A 16,504-nucleotide genomic window follows, 5' to 3' on the forward strand; every position below is an offset into this window, starting at 1 on the left:
GAACCAAAAGAATAATCTGTTTATTATGAAACTAAGAACAAACCTTTGAGATAATCCCTGGGGCCAAAAAGAATAAGAATTTTTATACTTAGATTGTCATAATCACAGAAAAGAGCCTATTGTTAATGCTATAAGAAAGTTCGTCTTCATGTGTGCCCTTACATTGTAATTTTATACAATTATTCAAATTCTAATATTTAACATTTTTCTTCACAATGAAATTTACATAACAAAATGACCAATCCCCCATTTATAAATCCTCAAACACTGATTCCTTAGCCACACTAACAACTCTATTAGTCACTCTAGGCCTAAGTATCTTCAAGGAAACCCTTCTACTTGTAAGCTCAAGTTCAAACATAAGAGCCTTCAAAATATGGCCATAACCTATACTTTTTTTTCTCTTATTTCCCACTATTCCACCAATCAGCAACCAATGTTTTAGACTCAAACTATTAACTACTCTCAAACACTACCAAGCACTTTCATGGTCTCTGAGAGTCAGAAAAACTTACGTTTAAAATTTGGTACTGTTATTTACTAGCAATGTGACCTTGGGCACAATACTTAAGCTCTTTCTACCTTGTCTCCATATATAAAATAGGGATAAAAAGTCTATCTCTCTTAGAGTTATAAAAATTATTATATGAGTAATATAAACACAGCTCAATCTGGCACTTAGAAGTTACTATAAACATTTTAAATATGGTGATTACCAGAAGGAAAGGGAGGTAGAAAAGGGTAAAGGAGGGATAAATGGTGACGAAAGGAGACTTGACTTTGGGTGGTGAACAAACAATACAATACACAGATGATGTATTATAGAATGGTATACTTGAAACCTATATAATTTTATTAATCAATGTCACCCCAATAAATTCAATTAAAAATTAACATTTTATACTTTTGATTAACAGAGATAGCCAATACAGATATATCAAACATCTAACTAATCATCTTTTTCTAAATATGTTTTTAGTGATTTTTAGAGAGAGGAAGGGAAAGGGATAAAGAGATAGAAACATGGATGAGAGAGAAACATTATCGATCGGCTGCCTCCTGCATACCCCCTAATGAGGATCAAGCCTGTAGCTCAGCAAGTGCCCTGAGGAGGAATCAAACCGCGTGACCTTTTAGTTGGGGATGAGAGGTGGAGGGAGGGGGTCCATGCTCAACCACAGAGCCACACCAGCCGGCCTAACTAATCATCTTTGAAAGCAAAATAAAACACAATGTAAACAGCTATTGAAACAAGATATTTAAAGGAAGTTTATGTATACTACAATCAGAACAACACACAACTAATGGTGGAGCCACACCCAAAAAGGCTAAACTAGTCTTTCCTTCATTTCTATGCTTTCCACCCAACAAAATGAAACAAAAAGAAATACTGCCTGTTCTCCAGCTTTTATTTTCCTGATGAATACCATACAACTGCTCAAGGTCAGATTATTCTAATTCACCCTTCCTGCTCATTCTTATGTCAAATTAGTCACTTGGATATTCTATCTCTAAAACACCCCCTTTATCTATCATCCCTGCTATCGACTCCAAGTTCTGATGATTTCTCATCCAAATTATTGGAATGATCTTTTAAAAATGGTTACCAAGCCTGAGTAGCACCTGTCATTATTCCACACCACTACAACACTGTCCCATTGGCTCACTATTGGTCATAGAATAAATTCTTACCCTGACAGCTTAGCTGACAGCCTAGTCTGTTTTTCAAGCCTCGTTTCTAGTCATTCACCAACCAGCTCTAGCTACCCATAGCAGATTACATGCTTATTCTCCAATATGCTCAACACCCTGTATCTCCGTGACTTTGTTTTTTGCTATAAAGGTTCTTCCATCCCCTTTCTACCTGATAAACTCCTATTCATCTTTTAAGATCAAACTATAGCTGTATTTCCTAAATGCTGAATTGTTCTGTTACCTGTATTCCATAACACTTTATAAATTTTTACACTACTTTCACATTAAATTATAGTCATTAGTTTACATAATTATCTCCCCCTTTAGAGTCTGAATTTACTAAAGGCAAAAAATCATATGACCCCAGCAAGTGAAGCAATTCACATAGAACAGTTAATATTTGCAAAATTGAACTGAAGTTCAGAAAATAAACTATAAGTCTGAGACTAGGTTCCAAACTTCATCAATATTTTCAAATACAATAGAACTGCTCTTTACCCAACATAATCATGATTAATAGTTGATTATTTTTAAAGACCTGTTAAAAGAAGGAAACATACATACTCCTAAACACAAACTTAAAACATATATAGTAAGTGTACAGTGGTTTTCTAACTTAATTACATAAGCCAAGATGTAGTCTTTAATTGGAATATCTTGTACAAACCATACCTGTCGTCTATATTGTTCAGTTTCTGTTTTTCTAAAAGTGGACCAAGAACTTGAGAAGCAGAATCCTTATGGAGTTTTGCAATTTTTTCCCAACCTTATATAAACTACTTAATTAAATTACCATAACAAGTACCACTGGCATAAGGTTTGAATGCCAATGCATCCAACTCTAAGTGTATATGAACTGGTGAGAGAAGTACAGAGGTGTATTTGAGGACATCTTCAGAATTCAGCCTTTATTCATTATGCTTTGGGCATCAGTCAGTACATTTTATGGAAGAACTGGGAAATGTCAGTTACTCCAATGAGTCAATTGCATGAAGGCTGCTGAATAAGAGAACTTCAACATACTACAAATGAAGGTAGTCCTTCATAAATATACACATAATAAAATCATTTTCAAATTAAATGCTCTGAGCCACAGTTTCCTTCTCTGGTAAAGAAAGGATTGCGTATTATGTAGTCCTAATATCCAGATTTGCTCTTGCCTGCCAATCCTCACTCCCACTTGTGGACATGAACCTCATTTTACCTATGAGCCCCAGGTTGTTCATATTTTCACACTAATTCATCTCATAGCAATATATATATTTTTTAAAAAAAAAAAAACTATGACTCAACCAGAATCTTGTTCCAGAATCAAGATCTCTTCTTCCCTACCTTATTTACCCATTAGTTTCTTTTAGCTATCCTGCCTGCCTGGTTGGAATTGTGACCATATATTCAACTTGCTCTGTGACATCTATGGTATCCTTTCTCTTTATTACCTGACCAGACTTTTTGTCCTAGACTTAATATTTTTGTATATAGCCAGATTTCTACATATCTGCATACTTGCCCAGTTCTTAAAGATTTCTCTTTGGTTTATCATCTAAGTCTTATCTTAACTTTTCTACTTTGCCTTGGCTTTCCAAATTCCACCATCTTTTCAGCTAAAATCCATAGATATTCATAGTTGCTAAGATAACATTCAAAGCACAGTGAACAATTACAATGAAAAAGCAATGGTTCCAAAGCACTAAGATATCCCAGAAAAAGCCTAAATTATGTTCTGTACATACTATTTGCTAAGACTAACAAATGAACTTAGGTATTTCAGAAAAGTTTCAGAAACAGTGGAAATAAAAAGATTTTCTGGGTTTTTCTCAGTTAGTAAAAGAAATTAAAGGAATTAGAATACTCCATCCCTCAGGAATTTAAATTTTCTAAAAATTTACCATATATAAGCCTTCTTAAGAATAATTAATTTTATTATCATCATATTTTAAATAAGAAATGAAGTTGCCCTAACTGGTTTGGCTCAGTGGATAGAGCATTGGCCTGCGGACTGAAAGGTCCCAGGTTCGATTATGGTCAAGGGCATGTACCTTGGTTGCGGGCACATCCCCAGTAGGAGGTGTGCAGGAGGCAGCCGGTTGATGTTTCTCTCTCATCGATGTTTCTAACTCTCTATCCCTCTCCCTTCCTCTCTGTAAAAAAAATTAATAAAATATATTTTTTTTAAAAAAGAAAGAAAAAGAAATGAAGTGAGTATAGCCTGGCTATCAGGTTTGAGAGAAAAATTTAAAAGATGATTGTTTAATTCTCTTAGTCTCATTTTACAGTCCATGATTTTTTATATTATTTCTAAGCCTGTAATGAATAATGATAATTATTGCAACTTTAAAAACATTAATTTTTTTAAATCTTTATTGTTGAGATTGTTACAGATGTCCCTCTTTTTTTCCCCCATAGCTCCTCACCACCCGGTTCCCACCCCATCCCGGGCCCTTGCCACCCTATTGTCTGTGTCCATAAGTACTGCATACATGCATGTAAGACAACGGTTCTCAACCTGTGGGTTGCGAACCCTTTGGGGGTCGAATGACCCTTTCACAGGGATCGCCTAAGACCATCCTGCATATCAGATATTTACATTACGATTCATAACAGTAGCAAAATTACAGTTATGAAGTAGAAACAAAAATAATTTTATGGTTGGGGGTCACAACATGAGGAACTGTATTTAAAGGGCCAGAAGGTTGAGAACCACTGAAAGATCTTTGTCTAATCGATTCCAGCACACCCCCACACCACCTTCCCTCTGAGAATCATCAGTCTGTTCCATTTCCATGCCCCTGATTCTATTCCATTCACCAGTTTATTCTGTTCATCAGATTTTTTATTCATTTGATTTTTAGATTCATTTGTTGATAGATATGTATTTATTGTCACTTTGTTGTTCATCATTTTTTATCTTTACCTTTTTCTTCTTCTTCCTCTTCTTAAAGAATACCCTTCAGCATTTCATATAATCCTGGTTTGGTGGTGATGAACTCCTTTAGCTTTTTCTTGTCTGTGAAGCTCTTTATCTGACCTTCAATTCTAAATGACAGCTTTGCTGGGTAGAGTAATCTTGGTTGTAGGTTCTTGCTATTCATCATTTTGAATATTTCTTGCCACTTCCTTCTGGCCTGCATAGTTTCTATTGAGAAATCAGCTGAGAGGTCATATGAGTACTCCCTTGTAGGTAACTAACCTTTTTTTTCTTGCTGCTTTTAAGATTCTCTCTTTGTCTTTTGCCCTTGGCATTTTAATTATGATGTGTCTTGGTGTGGTCCTCTTTGGATTCCTCTTGTTTGGGGTTCTCTGCGCTTCCTGGACTTGTAAGTCTATTTCTTTCACCAGGTAGGAGAAGTTTTCTGTCATTATTTCTTCTAATAGGTTTTCAATATCTTGCTCTCTCTCTTCTTCTGGCACCCCCATAATTCGAATGTTGGTATGTTTGAAGTTGTCCCAGAGGCTCCTTACACTATCTTCATATTTTTGGATTCTTTTTTCTTTTTGCTCTGCTGATTGGGTGTTTTTTGCTTCCTTGTATTTCAAATCATTGACTTGATTCTTGGGATCCTCTAGTCCACTGTTGAATCCCTGTATATTATTCTTTATTTCAGTCAGTATATGCTTAATTTCTGACTGGTCCTTTTCCATTTTTTTGTCAGTCTCACTAAGATCCTTGAAGGTCTCACTAAGTTCCTTGGAGGTTTCTAGAAGATTCTTGAGTAACCTTATAACTGTGGTTTTGAACTCTATATCCAGTAGTTGGCTTTTTCCATTTCTTTCATTTGTGACCTGTTTCTTTGTCTCCGCATTTTGGCTGCTTCCCTGTGTTTGTTTCTATGTATTGGGTAGCTGCTAAGTCTCTATGAGTTGACAGAGTGGCCTTATGTAGTAGTTGTCCTATAGGGCCCAGTAGCTCTGCCTCCCCAATCACCTGAGGTGGACACTCTAGGTGCACCCCTTTGTGGGCTGTGTGCACAGTCTTGTAGTTGAGCCTTGCTTTCTGTTGGTATCAATGGGAGAAATTGACCTCCAGGCCAATTGGCTGTGGGGACCAGCTGCAACTACAGAGGGAAAGCTGCTGTGTAGGAGACACCCTTATGGGGCAGGACTTGCTTCAGTGGGGCTTTGGTGCTCACTGAGTCTGCCCCTTTAGTGTGTCACTTATGGATGTAAAGAGTTGTAATCTGGTATGGTCTCACACTGACCACTGGGTACACTGGCTCTTGGATCTCCAAGGAGATGCAAGGTCAGCCACTGCCTGGGGCCACCCAGCAGGAGCTACAGAGAGATCTGCAGATTCCTCCTCTTTGTATCAGGTTTGGAAGTGCCCAGACGAGGTCCAGCTATGAAGCAAGGCAGGCTGTTGCTGGTGCCAGCCTTGGGCCTTTTATTGATAGCTTCGGGGCTCCCTGACCCAGCTGCAGCTTGTTTGACAGATTTTTAGCCTGAGAAAGGACAGGCCATTCATATGCAAAAGCCGCTGCAGACAGCTTTGGGGGGCGAGGGGGTTGTAGATTGGATGGGGCGGGGTCTCAGGGAATCTCCAGGGCAGAGTGAACAGAAATGTCTGCCAGTCAGCCCTGCACTGGAGAGGTCTCAGCACGGGGACAATGACTGCTGTGAGCACCGCCATCTGGAAGAAAGCTGCCCCCACATTCCTGTCCCGATGCTAGACAGTCCAGTTTCTCCCCGTATCTGTCTGGGTCACCCAGAGCCTCACCTGGCACTAGAGCTCAGAGCAAGCAGGAGCTTGTAAATTCAGTTCGCGGTGCCGGCCTTTTAAGAGGAGCAGCTGGTTCTCTAGCAGCCTGTGTGTCACTCAGCCCCAATCTGCACTGGTTTTCACAGTCAGTAGTTCTTACTGCAGACTTCTTTCCCCAGTTCTGGAACCCCTGGGCTGGGGGTCTGGTGTGGGGCTGGGGCTCCTTGCTCCTCTAGGCAGCCTCCAAAGAGGCGATCTCCCTCCCAATTAAAAAAGCGGCACACACGGGTGCCAGACCAGCCTCTTCCACACGTCCACACCTCCTACCAGTTCAGTGTGCTGTCTTTACCTCTCTAGTTGCAGTACTTCCACCCAGCCAGCTTTCCCACAGTTCTGGATGATAGCTGTTCTGTATTTTAGTTGTAATTTTGATGTGGTTGTGGGAGGCAGCAAGTACAGGCATTTACCTATGCTACCATCTTGGTTCCTCCACATTAATTTTTAAGTGATATACAACTACGTACAGACTTTTTAACATCTCTGAAATCTTATTTAAGAAAACAGAAACAATACTTTCTTTTAATGAAAACATCTTTTTAACGAATCACAATGGAAATAAAAGGCGCTAAGATTACCTTAACCTCTGATTCTAGAATAATACTAAATAAAAGAATTCCACTTCAATAGTCAACTACTTCAAAGTGTTTTGAAACTATTGTATCACAGAAGCATAAATGATAAACAACATATGGCTTTAGTCACCATGTACATAGTTATTAGAAATACTATTCTTTTTCATCTGAATATTCTTTCCTTTTGTTTACTCTAATACATCACCAACATATAGATGATATGTACAAATACAGCCTTCTTTCCCAGGTAAAAAGTGGTATTCATCATATTTTTCCTAAGACAAAATATTTAATACTTAAATATACCCTTTACTTAAGTATGCCTTCACATAACAAACATGATTAAGTGCAACAGGGAATAATTAGGTAAACATCAGGTATCACAATAAAACTTGTTAGAGTTTTGAAATGTTCTCCTTGGCATCCAAAAGATAATTGCACACATTAGAACACAAAAAGTATAAGCATTAAAAACTAACCAATTTCTTCTACTTCTTCCAAGAAATCATTATATTCTCTTAGACTAGGAAAGTCTTCTTCTCTTTTATTGTATCTATAAGAGAAAAAAAAATTAACATATCACTTGCTTTCAATATTATCTAACTAGTTTGTTTATTCTTACATAATTCATACATGATACATAGAAAAAGATTGTTTACTATATAAAACACTGTTTTCTTGTAACCAGGTTTGTGACTAGACCAAGAATGTTGTTCTTACTAGTATATTTGTATGACTACAGAGAAGTAGAATCAGGAGAGAGTGGTATAACACAAAATCCTTCTTACACAAGAAAGAAAAAGAAACTTGAACCCTGAAAGAATGGAAAATGAGCTTAAAACAAGTCTATCATTGGAAATCATGATACTGCTTACTTCTTATAGATTTGTTAATTTCCAGAAAGCTAAAAATTAATTCAAAAAATACAGTCCAATTTTTCATGACAGTTATAGTCTGAGGAATTTTGTAAATATTTAATATACCTCTGAAGAATTGGAAAACCATAGGCATTAATGATAAGAAGAAGAAGAAACAAGAATCTAAGAGAGACTATTTCCTAGAAGTAATTCAAATAATAAAAGAGCAGCTTGGGGCATTGATTAAGAAAAACTGGTTAGGTGCCTAGAAAGATGCTGCTAAAACACTGGTGACCAAGGTTCAAGTATATAAATATTTCAACCAAAATAAATAAAATAAAACAATAATAGATTAAATATATATTAACTCTTTAAACTTCCAAAACAATAAGGTAGCTTGTAACAAGACAGATAAAATGAAATCAAAGCTATTAAGTAAAAAATAAATTATAAATGAAAAAGAATATATAGGTATACACACACATACAGAAATATACAGGGTGTCCCAAAAACATGTACACACACTTTAACAGCAGATAGCTCAATTGATGTTTCTTTCTTTTCAGCCAAAGCTTTCAACAAAGAAAATTCATCCTAAAATGCTACTGGAACTTTGAAAACACAGTTTAAGTACAAACCCTGCCTTTATAATTATTCAGTGTGTATATATTTTGGGGGGACAGCCTGTGTCCCCCCAAAAATGTATACAAATTTTAATAGTGGATAACTCATTTAATTTTCACTCCTTTTCTGATTTAACTGATTTGAAATAATGGGTGAAGCTGCTAGACTAAGCTTTGAACAAAGAAAATTTATCCAGTAGACTTTTTCATAGGGATACATAAAAGATAATGTTTACAGTACAAAACTGGCAAAAGTTGATGAATTGAGAGCACACTAATACCAAAGGAAATGATTCTTGATGTTTGTGATTTCATTGCTTCATATTATCAGCCGTGCCTGAACCAGAACGGTCATCAGTTTGAAAACAGGCATTGACAAAAAAAATTATTCATTTATGTAGATTCTTTTCAATTTTGAAAATGAACTGTATGTTAATAAACACTGACTTTATAATCATTCAAAGTGTGTATATATTTTTTGGGACATTCTATATATCAAAATAAATTATAGCTAACATATGATTTCTTCTAATGGCCTTCAGATCTCAACTTAAATGTTACCCCCTCAGGCCTTATATGACATCACTGACCCACATCAACACTCAGTCATTAACTTCACAGCATTTATCTCAATTTATAATCCTATTTTTTATTTACCTATTTTAAATTGTCTACCTCTATGCTACCCTATGCTACCATGCTTTTGAGAGTACCTGTCTTACTCATTCCATACCTAGAGCCTAATATATATAATGCAGTGTTTGCACATAGTAGGTACTCAATATATGTATTTGTTAACTAAATTAATGTAAAAATAGCAAATAAATGAATTGTGAAGCCATCAATCAAGAGGATCTACTCTTCTCTAATAAAGGCTAGATAATTAATATTTCTGAGTTCTCTAAAAACTTAATGTTTGTTGAACAAATACATAGATAAATTTATACTTGCCAAACTGTCCACATTTCTATCTGGAAATAATGATATCAATTACTGAAATAATTATTTTTAAAATCCTCTTTGTGGAATGGATCATTCAAGCAATAATACTTACATTTTTAGCACTTTTTTCCGAATCTCAACCTCCTTGTCAACAGTAGGATCTTCAAAGAGTTGTACCCTAAAATTGCTCTTTCTAAGAGGAATGCCACACTCAGGACAGTTTCCAGCTCCTCTCACAAATAGTAAATCCACACAACTTTCACACCTGTTCAGAGAAAAATACAATATAACTTTTAAGCTAGTATTCAAATGTACAAGATTGTAGATAGTTTTCCTTTTTATGTTTTGGCGTGGGGGGGGAGTTGTTTATTTGGGTGGGCTTTTTTAGGGTTGGAAAATTAGTCATTGCTACTTAAAATCTTACAAAAAGTCTTTGGAAAATGTTCATTTTCATTTGGAAGTTACTTTTCAGATGTAGGTATTCCAAGGAATACCAATTTGGTTTACCAAATTAAACAAATTTACAAATTAAAACAAATAGAGTTGGGGACGAGGAGGATTCAGAGGTAGCAGGATAGGGAGAGTCAAAGAGGCATGTAAAAGAGTAGTCTATGGTCACCTTCATTCTCAGTCCAGTATCTCCCTTTACCTGGGCAAGAAAAGCCTCTGCCACAATCACTAAGACTAAGGCTTTTTTTCCCCTTTCAACCTTGTAAGAAAGTTTGAATTACACAAATGGGAATTATAAGAGAGAAGTGCTAGCTGAAGGAGGTCCCCAAGTCAAAGGATGAAGAACTGAGAGTGCCCCTGTATGTATATGCAGAGAAAGGAGAAAACTACCACAACTTATGCCCAAGAAGTCCTAGAAAGAGTGACTACTTATAAAAACTTTAACCAGTTAAAGTTGGCTGCCCGAAACCCACCAAAGTGATTGCCTACACTGGTTTCCCAGATACCTGCATCCCCTCTCTCCTCTCTCTTGGGTAGTGCAATATGGGGAAGAACTTAGAAGTCTTGAGTTAGAAGAGCAAGGAACTGAAGAGGTGAACTTCTCTGTACCAGATTCCTGGGGACTTGACAGGATTGCCCCTAATGTTTGTAGTTAAAGGAAATTAAATCCAACTTCAGAAATTGAAAATGGATCTAGGTACCACCCAATCATTCCTGCCCTGCCCCAACAAATCCATGCTACTTAATCAGACTAGAAAGTGGAAAGGCTGGCCAGAGAAGAGAGCAGCTCTTTTAGCCTCTGGGTCTTGAGAATGCAGGCTTCAGGGAACTCAGGATGAAGAGTGGAAACTAAGATTACATCAAGAATTTACCTTGATTCATAACTTTTAAATATTTACATCTTTTAGAATGTAGTCATCAAGTTGTAATCGTGCCCAAGTAGATATATGTTAGGGCCACACATTACTCCTTACTTAGCATTATCTGAAATTCATTATTCCTTTATGTGTTCATTTTCTGTAACCACCACTAGGATGTAAACTGCATTGGGGCAGGAATTTGGCCTAACTTGTTCTCTATCCCTAGTGCCTGACAGTTAATAAATACTCAATAAACTATACATAACAAAAAATATATATGACAAAGAGAAAAAGAAAAATTCTAATGGTAAGGGAAAAGTTGACTTCCCCCCAAAATTTAGTTGACTTATGGAATAAGCTAAATGAGAAAAATGAAACAGGGAAATAAGAATTTTTAATCCTTATTAATAAAATTAATAAGTTACCAATTATATTAATTAGTTGGTTATTAATAAAATACTAACATTTCACCTTTGCATCATTCTCTCTTAATAGTGCCATCAAAATATAGAAAAAAATCCCTAAGAGAGAGAACAGAGACCACTTTGGGATTGGGACAATTGAGAGGGGTTCATTTCCCCTAATCTTTGTGGTTAAAGGAAATTAAATACAACTACAGAAGATGAAAATGAGCATACTTTATAACTACACTGACTAAAGATACTTATATGCAAGGAGCATTCTGAAATACTCAAAACTATTGAGCCACAAATAATATTCTGTATTACAAGGACTCCAAAGAGTAGTTTCCATCGATAATTCAGTCAACGGGTAATATAAAACACTTCAATATTTCTAAAGATCATACTGTATATTAAAACATAATACAATCTTTGTTTCCACCATTAGTTCTACATCTCCGCTGTTTAAAAATCTGCCATAAAACATAAGGATTTCAACAGTATTAAATAATTTTTAAAATAATTTATTCTCCACCCTGGCTGGTGTGGCCCAGTTAGTTGGAGCATCGACCGGTGCACTGAAGGGTTGCAGGTTCGATTTCCAATCAGGGCACATACCCAGGTTGCAAGTTTCAATCCTTGATCCAGCGCGTATGGGAGGCACCCGATCAATGTTTCTTTCTCTCTCTCTCCCTCTCCCTTCCTCTTCTCTAGAATCAATAAAAACATATCTTCAGGTGAGGATTAAAAATAATAATAATTTATTTTCCTATACCACTTTTTCCCTTTCCAATTTTAATTGCTGAAAAGAACAAACAATTCCTTTTTTTTTAAAGCTCAAGTACAGAAGTACATAGAGAAAAAACTGAAAGTTCTACTTTATTCTGTTCTACCCCTCACCTTCCACAGGTAGCATACTACTGTTAAATGTAATGTTTATGTGGCCAGATCTTTTTCTACATATTTACAATATATATTTACAAATTACAGGTACAAAAACTAATCATATAAAAAAAGAAAAGCAGGAGAAAAGTTGATAATTGCTAGTTCACTTCATCTGGCAACAGAGCAACCAAAACAGCAGTATGTGGGCAATCTTTTGCCTCAAAGAGTGCCATGAATTTTTTTCAAACAAAATCTTATATTCTGCAAACAAAAAAATTTGCTGAAAAAGCCAAAATTCTCAGTCATTACCCATTCCCATAGATACTTTTATGGTTTTCTTTTGTTTTTAAAAACCAGAATGGGACCTACTCTTTTCTCTCTGAACAACTTATTTTTAGACTATAATTTCTTATATAAAGAATAGTTAGCTACTTATATTCCTTTTTCGAGATTATTAACCATCCTGTTTGCTTTTGCTTCTTCAAGAATGATGATATTCCATGGAGAATTTCAATAATTATTAAAATAGATAAACAGACTTAGGAAAACATAATCATAAATTCTGAATGTCATACTTTCCTTGAATTAACCTGGTTTTATCAGCACTTTCCATTCTTCTTTAGCCCCTTGGCTTCTAGAAACAACTCAAAACAGAAGCCTATGGTCTTGAAAGATAAAAACTAACTGATAACTTCTGTTAAAAATTTATTCCCACAAAAAAAATTATTTCTTAAATCCATAGTTACTGAACTCTCTAGAATAGGAGCTGGATATTACTAAGGAAATTTTTTCTCCCAAAATAAGCTGCCTAACTTTTCTGTACCAGTGACTACTGACTGTAAAGCCATATCTTTGAACATTTTAGGAATCTTAACTAAATAGACCATTTGAAAAAAATCTTTGCCCTAAATGAATGAGGAAAATTTTGAAGTAGATGATTTAAATGATCACTAGTTAATTACATTAATAAAATCTTACAGGCATGCATTAATGAAATGTGTTTAAGAATTCATGGAAAACCCACCAAAAATAATATCTGCTGCATATTGAAAAAAATATTCAATTTACAAATAGACTTTGTTCCAATAGTTTGCTTACAAATTAGCTACTTGGAACTCAGAATATATTTTCCTGAAGAAACTGTTAAATATGATAGGTTTTCAACTAGATTATACTGGCCCACATAAGATGAACACTGTATTAGGCAATTCTTTTTCTTATTTTTCTCTCCCCTCCTCTCACCATAAAACAGTAATACCAGCTTTCAAATGGGAGTTTAAATGGGGTAAGAGAAGAATATTTTAGCAATTTAGGTCCCAATTTGAATCTTCATCTTAAACAAAATTTTGATGATTTCCATACTCTAAATTTAATAACTTTTATAAGTATGTAATCCTTATAAAAAGGGTTTATCTATTTACACATAATATGAATCTAAAAACAATTAATCATAGAATCCAGATAGCCTTAATTATTATAATAATCATTTATCAGCAACTATTATAGGAACACATAGTATAGAGGAGAACAATGAACATGGGCGAGTTCAATAACTGGCATAAAGTTATCTATATATATAAAAAGGCAGTGACCATGACGACCAAAACAACCGGTCGACCAAACAGCAGGCTGCGTGTAAAAGGCAGTGACCACGATGACCAAAACAACCAGTCGACCAAACAGCAGGCTGCGTGGGTCGACCAGGCCAGCGGGGGGAGGGGGGGACTGAGGGGCAACCAGGGCGGCAGGCAGAGGTGGTTAGGAGCGACCAGGCCGGCAGTGGAGGCACTTAGGGGTGACCAGTACACCACAGGGGGGGGCAGTGAGGGGCAACCAGGCCAGCAGGCAGAGGTGGTTAGGAGCGACCAGGCCGGCAGGGGAGGCAGTTAGGGGTGACCCCTGGCCAGCAGTGGGGGTCAGTTAGGGGTGATCAGGCCGGCACGCAGAGGCAGTGAGGGGCAATCAGGCCGGGGGGGGGAGGCAGTTAGGGGCGACCAGGCAGGCAGGCAGGTGAGCGATTAGGAGCCAGCGGTCCAGGATTGTGAGAGGGATATCCGACTGCCGGTTTAGACCCGCTCCCAGGGATTGGGCCTAAACCGGCAGTCAGACATCCCCCGAGGGGTCCTGAATTGGAGAGGGTGCAGGCTAGGCTGAGGCCCCCCCGCCCCCCGTGCACAAATTTTGTGCCCTGGGCCTCTAGTATACTATATTAAGGTTGATTTCTTGATTTTGAGGTCTACTATGACAAAGAGATAATTTTCTTAGCAAACATACATGGAAATATTTAGTGGTAAAGGAGTATTAACTATGACTCCAACTTATTCTTGAAGTGTTCAGAAAATAAAGTGTGTGTATGTGTGCAGAAAAAGAGAGAATGATAAAGCAACATGGTACCTGATCAGGCTGGCAGGGGGAACAGTTAGAGGTGATCAGGCAGGCGAGCGGTTAGGAGCAAGCTGTCCAGGATTGTGAGAGGGATGTCCAACTGCCAGTTTAGGCCCGATCCCCAGCATCGGGCCTAAACCAGCAGTCAGACAACAGTCGGATATCCCCCGAGGGGTCCCGGATTGGAGAGGGTGCAGACTGCGCTGAGGGGACCCCCCCCCCCCCGTGCACGAATTTCGTGCACTGGGCCTCTAGTCCTATATAAATCAACCGAACGGCAGAACAACTGGTCGCTATGATGTGCATTGACCACCAGGGGGCAGATGCTCAATGCAGGAGCTTCCCCCTGGTGGTCAGTGCACTCCCACAGGGGGAGCACTGCTTATCCAGAAGCCGGGCTCATGATGGCGAGCGCAGCAGGAGTTGCGGGAGCCTCTCCCACCTCCGCAGCAGCGCTAAGGATGTCCGACTGCCAGCTTAGGCCTAAGCCGTCAGTCGGACATTCCCCAAGGGCTCCCAGTCTGCGAGAGGGCACAGGCCAGGCTGAGGAACCCCCTCCCCCTGAATGCACAAATTTCATGCACCGGGCCTCTAGTATACCTGTAAGAACTGACCATGGTCCTCTTTACATTCCACATGTTCTCCTTCAATCTTAATCTTACTCATAACTTATACAATGACCTACAATGATAATCTGTGGTGTCTATTGCTAGCCCAAATATCTCTCCTGAGTTGCTGTTAGGCACTGCCTATTGCATAATTCTTTAATATTCAACAGACATGTGTTTTTTTTGTTTTGAAAAATAAAGTTGCCTGAAACTTAATATATCCAAAACCAACATTCTTCACTCCAGGAGGGATATAAAAAGAGAATAACACCACTTTGTGCATAATAGCTTATAATATAGTGGTGGATATAGAAAAAAAATGAAACTCTTTAATAATATATACTCTGAATATTATTGTAAGTTCTTAGCCAATAAGCAATAGCTCCAACAAATTATACTGCACACTCTTGATCAGTGAGTGTTAACATATCATATTCCAAGTGCTCTAAGCCAAGGACAGTTCTTACTTCACTGTTCTGAATGAAGTATGTTCTAAATTCTATGGACTCTATTCTTCTGCACCCATTCTCTCTGCCACTGATGAATAGTTTTGACCAAGAAAAGCCAAAAGGTGTGTGCAGGTGATAGTGTTGGATGTTAAGATACATGTTTGGTAGAGGCTTGATTCTCCTTCAAGGATATCATTGAGGAAACAGGGTGAAGCTCATTTAGAAAATGGGAGAAAAGTCCCTTTAGACAGCTTTATGAAGAGCTTCAAAAATAACACTACAGGAAGGGACTAGTGACAAACAATATATGAATGGTAAAGAACACACACTACAGCCACCAACACAGTCAGGGCTTTGGATAATTTAAAGAGAATAAACTACCAGGATACAGGCCAAGAATGCATCATATAGGGACCATAACTATTAACTCTAACTTGAGGGAGTTCAATTAATACTACAATTTCCAGAAATGCAGGTCCTGCACTAAACAAGACATCTTCTTTACTTTCACAATGATTCAAAGGAACAAAACATACATTTACCTAAGTAGGCCAACAAATATCAACAATTATCTGAAAAGGCTATCGACAGGTTTCTCCCTTTTCTAACTACAGATAATCTTCATACATTTCACCAAGACATATAACAACATGTTCACCAGAGAAGCAGATATCACAATACTGTCTTCTCTGAAGCTAAACACTAAAGAGGTTTGCAAAAATGTATAAAAATGCTACTCACACAATTATATGTTTTGGAAGAATATAGTTATATTTCATAAAAGTGTATTGTTTATATTAATATGTAATAGGTAGCTAATAAATATTTTCAAATTTTTTCAATTTTAATTTCCAATATGTAAATATTAATAGATATTATCTTCTTAAATAAAAGTTCGTAGAGAGACCTCAATAATCCTATCTAATAAAAGAGAAACATGGTAATTAGCCGTACATCCGCTACCCTTCCCATTGGCTAATCAGGGCGATATGCAAATTAACTGCCAGCCAAGATGGCAGCC

At 37.3% G+C, this 16,504-nt stretch overlaps 1 protein-coding gene and 1 long non-coding RNA gene across 8 annotated transcripts in view; both read right to left on the minus strand.

The window, feature by feature from the left end:
- MNAT1 (MNAT CDK-activating kinase assembly factor 1) overlaps positions 1-16,504 on the minus strand; it is a 205,994-nt gene that overhangs the window by 122,968 nt on the left and 66,522 nt on the right. For all 7 annotated transcript variants that reach the window (XM_005874050.2, XM_014545936.1, XM_014545937.1 and 4 more), the window contains exons 2-3: positions 9,558-9,710; positions 7,503-7,576 (exon numbers count right to left, since the gene is read on the minus strand). In XM_005874050.2, coding sequence (XP_005874112.1) covers positions 7,503-7,576; positions 9,558-9,710 — 227 coding nt within the window. The remainder of the gene's footprint in view (positions 1-7,502; positions 7,577-9,557; positions 9,711-16,504) is intronic.
- Positions 15,036-16,504, minus strand: part of LOC106727441 — a 7,237-nt gene continuing 5,768 nt past the window's right edge. The window contains exon 3 of the long non-coding RNA XR_001363625.1: positions 15,036-15,047. This is a non-coding gene — a long non-coding RNA (uncharacterized LOC106727441). The remainder of the gene's footprint in view (positions 15,048-16,504) is intronic.

The sequence above is a fragment of the Myotis brandtii genome, unplaced genomic scaffold, assembly GCF_000412655.1.
Source record: "Myotis brandtii unplaced genomic scaffold, ASM41265v1 scaffold423, whole genome shotgun sequence".
Lineage (NCBI taxonomy): Eukaryota > Metazoa > Chordata > Mammalia > Chiroptera > Vespertilionidae > Myotis > Myotis brandtii.